The sequence below is a fragment of the Budorcas taxicolor genome, chromosome 19 (assembly GCF_023091745.1).
Source record: "Budorcas taxicolor isolate Tak-1 chromosome 19, Takin1.1, whole genome shotgun sequence".
Lineage (NCBI taxonomy): Eukaryota > Metazoa > Chordata > Mammalia > Artiodactyla > Bovidae > Budorcas > Budorcas taxicolor.
This window is the reverse complement of record NC_068928.1, coordinates 47,491,589-47,504,726: the sequence shown is the minus strand read 5'-3', so window position 1 is coordinate 47,504,726 and position 13,138 is coordinate 47,491,589. Positions and strand designations below refer to the sequence as shown.

Genomic DNA, 13,138 nt, shown 5'->3' with positions numbered 1-13,138 from the left:
TGAAATCAGATATTGTCAGTTCTCCAATTTTGCAATTCTTTTTCAAATTGGCTATTCCACATGTTTGCTTTTCTGTGTAAATTTTAGAAGTAGCTTGTAAAATTCTGTGCATATATATATAAAGTCGAGATTCTGATTGGGATTGTGTTGAATCTATAATCAGTTTTGAAAAACTACTGTCTTAACAGTATTGGGTCTTCTAACTCACAAACAGAACCTATTCTCCACTTGTTTAGGTTTTCTTTAATTTCTCTTACCAAAGTTTTGAAGCATTCAATATACAAGTCTTCCATTTCTTTTATTAACTTTATTCCTAAGCATTTTTATATTATTATAAATGGAATGGCTTTTAAAATTAAATTTCCAATTGCTTATTGCTTATATGAAAATACAACTGATTTTTGCCTATTAATCTTGGGTCCTGTAACTCTGCCAGATTAGTTATTAGTTTTAGTAGTTTTGTAGATTCCTAAGCATATTTCTATGTATATTGATAGATCGAGCCATCCATGTCTGACTTAAAAATAAAATCTATATGACAACTAACACTAAATATTCATTTTTATAGAGCACCTACAGACTTCCAAAAATCATACAATGGGCCAGGGAAGGTAATGTATGAAGATGTAAAAGGAGGAGAAAACCCATTGCCGGAAAATACAACCCTGCCAAGGCTGTCTTAGGACAATACAAGTGACGTATCACAGGTAATATACGATTACTTGCTTATTCATAGCACAGACATAAACACACGTTTAGAGGAAAGAGTAATAATTCAAAGTAGCCAAGTGAGGAGAAGCTGGGATCTGAGCAGACTACACAGGTCTGTGGAGCGGTTCTGAGGAGGCAGAGAAACGGAAGACATCACTGGCAGATGGGACAGAGGAACTAACTGAATGACCCACTGGGGTGGGGGGCGGTGGGCAGCAAGAGGAACCACCTGAGACAGCCGCGCTGAGAACGCTAGGAGGCGTGCCCCGAGCGGGCTGGGGAGCCCTGAGAGCCAACCGAGGGCAAGGGTGGCTCTCCCTCGTGCTAGTGCCTGAAACGCCGGACTATCAGGCCATGGAGGTATGAGTACGGGGCCTGGCAATGCTGGGCAGGACTGACCAGATCCAGAGGCTGGAGGTGGGGAGCTCAGCCCGGAGACCTACAGGGGAACAGGTGGGCAAGTTAAAGGCTTATGGTGACTGGCAGTGAGAATGGCAAGGGATAACCAGAGAGAGACACGAGAGTGAATTTGGCAGAATCAACAGTTCTTAAAGAATTAAAAAGCTGACATTCTAACCGTTGCAGAGAACAAAACATAAAGGACGATGGGACAGGGAAAACTGGGATCACGCTTGGTGGGGGAGGGAGCTCTAAAATTTAGCTTTAGAGGAGAAGCTAAATTTTGTGGCTCATTGGGCAGAATAAAGAGTAAGCCTCTCATGTAGATTCTGAGCCAGATACTGCATTCAGGTATGTATTCAAATATTTACCAAGTGACTGTCAGGTGCCAGGCACTGTTCTAACTGTGGCACAAAAGGAAAAAAAACCTCTCTCTAACCATGCAGGTAATACTGTAAGGCTAAATTAGAAAAGAAAAATGCTGCTACTTCTAAAAGGTCCTCTTCTGGCCACTGGAGATTTCTCTGCAAACCTCAAAATATCAGGTCCTGGGAACATGTGCCACTTAGGATCCACTTAGCCAGGTGTTCAAGGCTTTGACCAGCCTACCTGATCTTCACTCTCACTGATCTAGTCAGTGCTTTCCATCCCTCTCCTTACACTGCCCTCATGCTCTAAGCCTCGTATGTCCTTCTGTCAATCCAAGTCTGCCCAGTATTAACAAAGTGCAGGGCCATCAGGCTTCCAGGGCTCTTTACTCACCACTTGCTGGCCGTGGAACCTTGGACATGTTACTTAACTTTGCCAAATCTATTTCCATGTAAAGTGAGGATATTCCCATTACCCATACCTCACAGAGTTGTATGTAACACCTTTCACATGTAAGCTGCTCACATGGTGCCCTCCTCAGTGTATGAGCTTTTAATACTATCACATCTCACCTCCTTCATAAACCATCTTCAGTCTTCCTAACACAGTGGCCTCTCAGGCGTGCTCACTCAGTCCTGTCCGACTCCCCTGAGACCCCAGGGGCTGCAGCCTGCCAGGCTCCTCTGTCCACGGGATTTCCCAGGCAAGAATGCTAGAGTGGGTTGCCATTTCCTCCTCCAGGGGATCTTCCTGACCCAGGGATAGACCCACATATCCTGCATCTCCTGCCTGGCAGCCAGATTCTTTACCACTGAGCCACCTGCAAAGCCCTTGGTACTCATCTATTCCATCTATTTGATGACTCATCCCACACTGCCTCATGAAAGCCCTTACATGACTGTCTTATACTATTTCACTTAGTAAATGCTGTAAGAACAGGGCCTATGTCTGACTCCTGCTTGTACTGCCAATAGCAATGCTTTCCAAATCTGATGATCAGATTTACTTAAGAGTGCTTTACAAGGCCTGGGCTCCCCACCGCTAGCCCAAGATTGTGATTCAACAAGTGTCAACTGGGGCCCGTGAGTCCAGATTCTTAAGAACCTCCCCAGTGATCTGACTCACCTAGGTTTGACAACCTCTGCACAGCTGTCCCTAAGCCAGGGAAGAAGTCAAGAAATGGCCGGGATTTAATGTTTCCTGATCTTCCCAGAGACTTCATGTGTTTGCTCAGACTCCTGTTTCATCCACGGCCTAACTTGTTTCAGCTCCTCTGCTCCACGTTGGCAACCAAGCACTGACAGGAAGAACAATTAGCTCTCCCTGTTATTCAGTCAGCTCCTACCAACAGTCATGTTTTGCAAATATTTGTCCTTGGCCTATCATTAAAAACTTAATGGAAGAGAATGTCCAGTTCATACAATACAGAGTGGCACAGTGAAGTCTCCCATTAACTTCACCCTCAACTCTACTTACTCGCAACCCAGTCTGACATGAACGACTTTCCAAATGATTCTCTCTGCATCTGTATATGTGTGTATATGGTGGGTTAAAACCGCAACACACAGATAGGCTTGGACCATAAAATACCTTCTGCGAGGTGCTCTTAACACCATATTGGGAGATCTCCTGTCAGTACAAATAGTTCTGCCTCATTCTTCCACAGCCAACGGTGGTGAGCACACCATAATTTAACTGTTCATAGTTCCCGAGGTTATATCCCACTGTTTTGCTATTATAAACAATACTTTGTACCCTATGTGCAAATGCTGCTATTGGGACAGGGTGCTAGAAGTGTCACTGCTGCACCCATTTCAGATATTAATACCACAGAAACTACGAAATAATAAATGTGTTTACATTTTCATTTAACAGTGTATGAGTGCCAATTTCCCTGTATCTTTGAAAACATTGAAAATAATCTTGAACATTTTGCTACTCTGATAGATGAAAAATGGCATTTTACTACTGAAGCTGAGCATTCTTGTTTATTATTATTACTTCTGAGGAGCCATTTTTAATATTAGAGTGCTTATAATGGTCCAAGTATATACTTAAGGCTTCACATTCCTCATTTAATCCTCTCAACATATCCGTAAGGTAGGTACTATTATCCTCTCTACTTTCATTAAGATACTGAGTAAAAGAAATGTTGAGTATCTTGCCCAGGATCACGAAGGTGATCACTTCCCTATACTTCAGCAATACTAGAAGAAGAAACTTAATTTTTATAGATTTGAAAGTGAGAAGAAACATCACAGGGTCATTTCCCTTAACTACCTGAGGTTGAGTATCTTTTCCTGTCTCATGATCACTTGCATTTTCTCTACTATGTACTGGCTATTTATATGCTTTGTTCATTTTGCTATCACAGTAAGTAAATTAGCTCCTACCAGCTGTCAGGTTTTGAAAGTATCTTTCCTCGGCCTACCATCTGTCTTTTGATTTTTTCCCACATCTTTTCACACACAAAAAAATGTTTTATTTGTATGTACAACTGACTCATGAACAACACGAGGTGGGGAGTGGTTAATCTGTGTATATTTTAGTATCTGAGTCCTATGCATCCTTGGATTCAACCAACCATGGGCCTTGTGTAGTTCTTATCATCGAAATATGTCCATTTATGTGGACCTGCGCAGCTCAAACCTGCACTGTTCAAGGGTCGACGGTACTAGAGCCTGCCCAGCTTTGCCTCACTTGACCCTGGATTTAATGACTGGCTTAAAGCCTTACCTCTCTTCTCCCTACTGCCCCAGAACAAGTTTCCTACTCGGTTTTCTTCTACTACGTTTGTGGGACTTTTCTTTACATTTAAATACTTGGTCTGGAATTGATTTTCACGTATGACACGTGGTGTTGACCTGTGATGTTGTACAAGACTCTTGAGAGTCCCTTGAGCAAGGAGACCAAACCAGTTAATCCTAAAGGAAATCAACCCTGAATATTCATTGGAAGGACTGATGCTGAAATTGAAGCTCCAATACTCTGGCCACCTGATGTGAAGAGCCAATTCATTAGAAAAGACCCTGATGCTGGGAAAGACTGAAGGCAGGAGGAGAAGGGAACGACAGATGACAAGATGGCTGGATGGCATCACTGACTCAATGGACACGAGTTTGAGCAAAGGGAAGCCCGGCGTGCTGCAGTCCATGGGGCTGCAGAGAGTCAGACACGACTGAACACTGACAACAAATATGACATGTAATAGAGGACTCTAAATTGTTCTGCCAGGTAGACAACTAATTATGCCATGTGTGCTAAGTTGCTTCTGTCATGTCCCACTCTGTGCGACCCCATGGACTGTAGCCCGCCAGGCTCCTCCGACCATGGGATTCTCCAGGAAAGAACAGAGTGGGTTGCCATGCCCTCCTCCAGGGGATATTCCCGACTCAGGGATGGAACCCGAGTCTCTTACATCTCCTGCACTGGCAGGCAGGTTCTTTACCACTAGCGCCACCTGTGAAGCCAGTTACACCACAGAAGGTATTGATTTTTTCCTCAGTGAATTTTATCACTAACTACTTTTCTACAGATACTTAAATTTGCTTTGAACATTCTGTATGACTACATCAACTCTATGTGGTATTACTGGCTATAACTGTACCAATTGCAGTATGTTTACTCTGATCTGGTAAGGCAAGTGTTCCCCTCTCTGTTTCCAAAACATTCTTTTTTGTTCCCCCCAATCTTTTTTCTTTTTTTGACATCAGTATATGGTCAAAACTCTGGAGACAGACTATTCCAGTTCTGGCCCTGCGATTACCTTCCATGTTCCTTTGGGAAGTTACTTAGCATATCTGGGCTTGAGATTCCTCAACATCCCATAAGTTTGAGGTTTGTTTTTTTTTTTTTTTTAATATTTATTATTTGACTGTGCTGGGTCTTAGTTGTGGCATGTAGGATCTGGTTCCCCGATCACCTGGGCCCCCTGCATTAGGAGGCCGGAGTCTTAACCACTGGACCACCAGGGAAATCCCACCCCATACGTTTTGATATGTATTATCTTTTACCAATCAGCTGATTTCCCTTAACTTAAAAACTGTTTTTTTTTCTTAATACATGGTCAATTTTTATAAATTATCTATTTAAAAAGTATATTCCTTTTCCCATATAATCTTATATACTCGTCAGTACATGCTCATGTGTTTACATTAGCACAATCTATGACAGCGGCAGGTTCGCACAAACTGCTCCATGCCTTCCGTCGTCAACTGTGGCTAGCCTAATTTCTCCTTCTCCCCTCTCAGAGGAAGAGATCGGTTTGCCTGGATGTCTAAAAGATTCTTTCTTCACCCTTAAAATGTAGGTATTTTCCTAAGAAAGTTGTCAGTGCCAAGTGTCCTGTGTCCATTTTTCTTGAGATACACAGTTTGAAGGCATTACTTCATACCTTTCTTCTAGAGTCTAACTACATATTTGAGATTCTGTGTTTCATTTCTTTGGTCTTCTTCAGAGACACCAATTATACCGGTTAGGTATTCTTTATTTCCTGTATCTACTATATTCTTCCTAATTGTTCGTTTCCCCTTCATTTTCTCAACCTGTCTTCCCTAATCTTCGCTGTTTCCAGGAGTTTGTATTCACTTTTCTTCTCTTTCCAGTGTGGGTTTTAGTTCTGGGGTAATGTTCGCTTTCTCTTCCACTGTTTTCCTGGACTCTGTCTGCTGGTGGTTCCATTTCCTCCTGTCACCATGCCTCATTTTACCTGATCTCCTGTACCTCCCTCTGCTTGGAGTTCTTTCAAGTTCTCTGAATTCATGGCGGGAGGGCTGGCCATTAATGTTCAATTAAGGTGAAAGCATTTTCTAGCATGGAGGCTTTACCCTACACGTGTTTCCCGTTGTTTCCTCTTTCTTGTAGTATCTTGCTGGTGCTACTATGCTGATTCCTTTAGAATGAGGCAAGTTCCTTCTAGATGATCTCAAGGAAGTTCTTATGGGAAAGAGGCCAGGACTCTGTTCCAAGTTAGCATAAACTCATGAAGTTTCTGCATCTTCCCAGGCAACAGAGATGACGAACTGTCAAGCTGCTCACGATTCAGTCTCTCCCAACCTGCCTAATCCAGTGCTTTTAGAGACGATGGCATGTCTGTCTCCTTGTACAGCTAAGCTCTCCTCTTATCCAAGGTTGTTGGGGTGGGGGTGGGAACTGGAGAAGCTCCTGCTGCCAGGCATGCACCCTCTTCCACTGCCCCAAACCAAGGAGTGTTGATGTTGCCCATCAAAACCCTGTTCTGGAGAACTGTGCTGTTCCGAGCTTGAATCCTGTCTTGGCCTCTTCCTGTATTGTGCCCATCTGATCTTCACTACACTCCCTTATTGTGGGAGCATAACCAAAAAGTACAATTTTAATCATCTTGTCAACATTTAGGTTATTACCCCTCTGCCCTTTCTTTCCTCCAGTATTCTCTGTCCTTCTGCTGAACTTCTATCTCCCACACCCACTACCCTTAACTATTTGCTTCACAACACTTTACCCCAGCATGTGAGACAAATGCCGTTAAAAAAAAAAAACCCTGAAACAAGATCATTTTTACTTAAACTGTGGAGATTACTATGTCAGATATCTCCTAAGAAGCAGGTATAAAACATTACGTATTTATTCCTCGGAGGCATGACCACGTCTTCACTTTCAATTACTTTCGTGAATAACAACATAAATTACTACTCACATTACTCATACCTTATATTTTTTAAAAATTAAGAGTTGCTGTGTCTATCTTGATGGAGGAAACTGTATTCCTCTTTAATTACACACAGTGCTAGCGCTAGAACACAAAGGCGAACGCGTGCGTGTGTGTGTGTGCGTGTGCGCGCGCAAGTATGCGTGTGTGGGTGTGTAGTTTTAAAAAAAGTGATCCAAATCAATAATACCACCTCTTGTCAGTGGCACATTTCCCCACAATTGTCAGTATAACCAAAACCAGCTAAAGGCAAAATTCTGACGGAATAAACCAGCTTTTCCTGATCTTTTCCGTGTCCTCCCTTTAAGCCCGTTCCTGACTGATGATTGTCGACCAATGTCTATGGAGAGGGTCTGCCCTGGCACAGTGCCTCTTCTGCTGCTGACTCTGAGTCTAACCAACGAGCTCTGGCCCCACAGCCCCAGGCGGGACAGACTACAGACTACCTACAGAACACAGATTCACCACTTGTTCACATCACAGCATCTCCAGGAAGTCTGTGTGAGCCAGGTCAGGGCAAAAAGCAATAAAGCAGCAGAAGCTTTATCTAGTGGTCTCATGGAGGAATTAGTGCTCTCACTGTCTAGAAAAAAAAAAGGAGGAAATTAAAACCAGAGAGTTTGATACTTTAAATTCTCCTGCTTGCAGTCTTGCCAGAGACAGATGGAGCACTGCAAAATTCTAAGTAGCTATCAAAAACACTTATGTGTACCAAACACTTTCTCTTTATTGCTGCCGATTTCACATCTGCTAAAAAGGATACAGAAGGTTATCAAGTATCATCACTGTGCCTAAAACGCAGTACATACTTATTGAATTAACGAACAAATGAATGGGAATCCTGAAAGGCTGCCAGAAATACTGAGAAATCAAAACTTGTATGCCAGGGTCAAAATCATTATGTGTCAAATAGATAAAGTAACTCAGCATTAAAGATCTCATAGGAATCATCACAGGCTGACAACGCAAGCATTCATCCCATGTGAATTTGAATTACAAGGCAGTCTTACTCAGACTCACTACTGATAAGTCTTCAAAAAGCAGGAGGTATACCTACGGTTTCTCCTCAGAATCTCAAAAATGTTTTCTAGATGCTATATCTTAAAGCACAAATGGTCAGCTAGTTAACTATTAGTGCAAAATAAATCCCAATCACACTGCCAGTTCTAGTTAAAATCCACCCTGAAATATACAACTAAGTGGCACAGAAGCCCAGGAACTGCTGGTTATCTTTCTCCACAAAACAAGGGAAATGCCACTTGTCTAAAGACCACAGATACTGTCAAGACTCAGGAAAAATGCCAGCGTTCTTCTATCAGTTACTTGTCTAAGCCAGGCAGAACAAGAGAAAATGGGCTTCAACTAGCACATTATGGTGCTCCAAGTCCAACAACAAGAAGCTTCTAGACCACAAAGTAGGTTTGGTTCAAAGGAACCAAGGGATTTTCCCCCCAGGTCTTTAAAAGTCAAAGAATGAACACAATGACCTTTTGTCGTACCTTTACCGAACACTCAAATAATTCTCCTAGATGATATTTCGGTTACAGGTACAGTAGTGATGTGATCGCTATGTGCCAGACAGAGTTTCTAAACCCATCACATTTAAAACTTTCATCTTCTTCACTACCCTCATTTTACAGATGAGGAAACTGAGGCACAGGCTTTCACCACGCAAAACAGGGAAGCTGCAGGACTGAGATCTCACCTCAGGTGCCCCCAAAGAGGCTATCCGGTGATTGAGCTTTTCATGGGGTGGAAGGGCAGAATCAATATTTAGGCACATGCAGATACAAAAAATGATTCCCGCCTCTGGTCAGGAGATGGAAAGGTACCGCCAGGGAAATGGTCTTGCAGCGCCACCTGGACCACCTGTGTCTGAATCACCTGGGTGTCTTTTAACTTCAGGAGTGAAGCCCAGGAAGGTGTAAGTCCCTCAGAGAAGTCACACACACGCTAAATTTTAGAAAACCATGTTCCAACACCAGTGCTGCTCTATCCCCGAGCAGAGACCACACACACACACACACACACACACACACACACAAAGAACATAAAACATTATCATCAATAATGGGCCTCTTTAATCCAGATGTAGATGATAGAATTTAGTTCTTTACACTGCCGCAATTCCCAAATTTATTCAGGAGATGGAACACCTAAAAGTCAATCTGTCCTTGAAACACTAACAGATTTAATTCTATCAAACTACAAATAATTTTACTACAGGAAGGCATGATGACATTAACACAAAAAATTTTTTTAATTATGATCATGTTTTCTTAATGTCTCAGAGTAGGAAAAAAAGACCCTTCTCGGCTTTTTTATCAATGTTAATTTGCTGAGTCAATTTATTTTGTCTTCTACCGGCAATCACTATTGACAGCAAACAGGAATCAATGGTCTGAGAATTTCAACCAATCATTTTTAAGCTCCTCTAAAACATCAAGTCTGGCACCTCCATGCCAAGTTTTTCCAAAACTGAGCCTGATAATCACTGTGTGGCAGCTAGATTTACTGCCCGTCAGCCCCAAGGCACAGGGCTTCTTACCTTGAGGTTCATGAACTTGAGTTGGAAAAATCACACTTACATTTTCACAAACCTCTAGCCGAAATTTACCATCTCCTTCCATACTCACCACGGCATTGATATCTGTGATTTGTCACTAACAGAAATCACTGCATTTTTTCATATCACACCACAGCGAACATCCTGAAATGCTACTACTTCAAAATTAATGGATGATGTCATCTAATGAGTTAATTTTAAAATATATAGACGGGAAAGGCTACCCACACCAGTATTCTGGCCTGGAGAATTCCCTGGACTGTATAGTCCATGGGGTCGCAAAGAATCAGACACAACTGAGTGACTTTCACTTTCACTTCTTAAAAAGTGTTTTTAATAACTATAGCTCAATACAATGGTTTCCTTTGTAACCTTATGTATTTTATTCATTTGAAAACATAATTATGAACAGAGGTCTGTTGGCTTCAAAGTGCCAAAGGTGTCCATCTCTCTCTCTCTCACACACACACACACGTTAAGAACTCTAACCTAGATAGGTGGGGACACAAAAACAGAAGGCAAGATGCTGCATTGCCTACACCATGCAAGTGAGTTAAGACAGAGGTAACCGCTTGCTTGTTGCTCCTAGGATTAGCAGTTTGCATCTCCCTAAAACCGCACTGCCTGTGTGCCTGGCACAAACAAGGAGCTCCATACAGTTACTAAATGGAAGGACAAACTTTGGGGTGGAGTTCCTGCAACAGAGGTTTGACACCAATAACTCCACTGATTGCACCAGCAGCCTAACGGTGTAGCTCAGTTTCTCCCCTCTTGGAAACAGGGCTCCTAGATTGCGAGGCCACTCTCACCTTCTGAGATGGCCCACACTCTGTCTGTGGAGTGTGTTTCTCTTTAATAAATCCACTTCTTACCTATTACTTTGTCTCTCACCGAACTCTTCCTGAGATAAGACATCAAGAACCTGGGGCTCAATAATGAAACCCCCCCCCCAGGTGGAGGAAGCTGACTGTATGCTCTCACAAGCATGCAGAGCCCAGAGCAGCTGCAACCAGAAGGTTGATGGTGCTGACTCCCACTTACCTCACCACCCACCAATCACAACCCATCGGAAGAATGCCCACGAGCTGATCACCCTCTCTTTGAACCATTTCTATAAAACTTCTCACTGCTCCCTCCAGGTTGGAACACACAGTTATGAGGGCATTAGCCCACTGTGGCCCCTTTTGCCTTGACAAAGCAGTAAAGATATTCTTTTCTACTTCTCCCCCCCGCCCCTCAAAATATGACCCTGCAAGAACTTGCAAGGCAAAAAAAATCGGTGTGAAAGACTCAAGCCCTTTGAAAGATACGTTTTACTTTTTTTTTCTTCCCAACATGTATTCTTAAAACAACAGTTCTATTTCACTTCACACATCAGTACCTTGAATTCTATTCCCCACTCTGCTATGCACAACCCGGCCATTAGGAAGAAAGAGGCAACCGAGAAAAGGAAATAAAGCTATGTCTTTTAAGGCTAAGTCTTGTCAGGACTCTCTGCTTTCTGTGGGCAATGGATGGGCCCCAGGATCAGTGCATATTCCCTGGGATTTGTTTGTAAATTATGTATATATGATGTTTGGGTAATGAGTCCATCACTTTCATCAATTTCTTAAAGGGGATTCCAGAAAGGTTAAGACAACTCCAGAGAAACAGATGTGCTCCTGAAAAATCTGTAAACAAAGTTACAATGTTCAAATGTTTTTTACAGGACCTTTATGTTTAAAAAAGAACTTGCCTACAACAATCTGTGGGTGAGAAATAATAAAACTGACCTGTGCAGTGCCCCATCGCCAGTCAGTGGACTAGACAGGGCATCCAACCCTAGAGCACCTGCCTTTCTTCCCTGCACCATGCCTGTCACCATCCACATAGGCTATTCTTCCTAAGTCACAGTGCTCATGGTGTCAAGCAGGTGTACAGGCTTTAAACACAGCTAAGCACGGCTCTCAGTCGCTCTGATTACGATCAATCACCACGTTTACTCTAATACAAAATGGAAGAGACTTAAAGAGCAAAGGAAAGAAAATTCTTCCACTAACTTATTCAACAACTTTCAAAAACAAATTTATACTGCACTACCAGCTTAAAGTTTCCTCCTACTGCCTTCTATGAAGGATTCTCAAATTCCGGATGTCCAGAAAGGCTTACTGCTCAAGGCTATACGTTTGTATTAGCAAGAAAGATGCTAAGAAAAGATACACCAAGTTAACATCCTTCTCTATTTGGAAAACAACGGTGGGATCACTGGTCAAGATTTCCAAAAGGAGATCGCGGTGAAGAGGAGGAACACGAGGTCCCAACAGCGATGGCAATCCCGACAAATCCATCAATAATAGTACCTGCGGGTGGGTGTAGGGGGCGGGAAAGCCTGCGCAATAACCAGACCTAACAGAAATCTAGTGTGGCCAGAAGGGAATGACCATCGTAAGCGCATTTTCTTCACAGCCATCATTCCCTCATCCTTCTTCTGCCCCCTAAATTGAAGCAGTGCAGCAGGGGAGCAGATACTAGTGATAAATGGCAGAGCTCTGGGGTGTAAACTTGGCTTTGAGACCTGTTTCCGTCACGAAATAACTGACCCGGGTAAGCTGCAACACGGTGCCTCAGTTTCCCCATCAGTAAAATGGGGGTAACTACACTCCTGACTACCCAGGAATGTTTCAAGGATTAAATGCGATGAAGAGAGCGAAACTCTCTGCACAGGACCAGACACAGAGGAACCGCTCCGTGGTGCTAAGGCAAGTCCGCAGGAGGGTCCTGGGGTCTGGGCTCCGGCCCAGAAAGGGCGCTCCCGGGGCCCGCTCCCCGCCAGCCGGATTCCGAGCCCCTGCCCGGCCCACCTTGTTGTTGTACTCCTCCACGAAGCTGCCCAGCGCCAGGCGAAAGCGCTTGTCGGGCCGCACGCTCCAGTTCATGGCGTAGACGGTCCAGGGCGCTTCATACTTGTAGATCTCCTTCCGTTTGCCGTGCAGTGACATGGTGGAGGCGAAGGGGCCGCAGTGAGGACCGGGACGGGAGCGGGCTGTTGCGAGCCGGGCGCAAAACGGGCAGGGAGCCGGGCCTGGGACCCAGGGGTCCGAAGGGAGGCGGGGCGGGGGCGGGCAGGGACGGCCTAGCCCGGAAGCGGGGCGGTGGCAACAGACAACGACTGCCGGGCCCGACCCCCAGTTTCAAACCAGCTTTGGCTCGGACAACAACCACCTTCCGTTTGAGACACTGCCCCGCCCACTCGGAACGGAAGCCACGCGACCCCCGCAGCGCCGCTGGCCGTTGGCTGTCTGACACGTCTTTTCGAACGGTTCCTTCCTCTCATTGGCTATTTTGCCCTAAGCTTTTGAAACTTCCTTGCTATTGGCCTAAGTGTTTGTCATTCCAGCCACTTGCCCCGCCCAACTCCGGAGGTGGGG

The 13,138-nt window shown here is 44.0% G+C and overlaps 1 protein-coding gene across 2 annotated transcripts in view; it reads right to left on the bottom strand.

Moving 5' to 3' along the window:
• The window catches only part of DCAF7 (DDB1 and CUL4 associated factor 7), a 30,697-nt gene extending 17,773 nt beyond the window's left edge, over positions 1-12,924 (bottom strand). For both annotated transcript variants that reach the window (XR_008201000.1, XM_052657236.1), the window contains exon 1: positions 12,572-12,924. Coding sequence is in view for 1 of the 2 variants with exons in the window: in XM_052657236.1 (XP_052513196.1) it covers positions 12,572-12,709 (138 nt within the window). In the remaining variant the exon portion in view is untranslated. The remainder of the gene's footprint in view (positions 1-12,571) is intronic.
• Between the last annotated feature and the right edge of the window lie 214 nt (positions 12,925-13,138).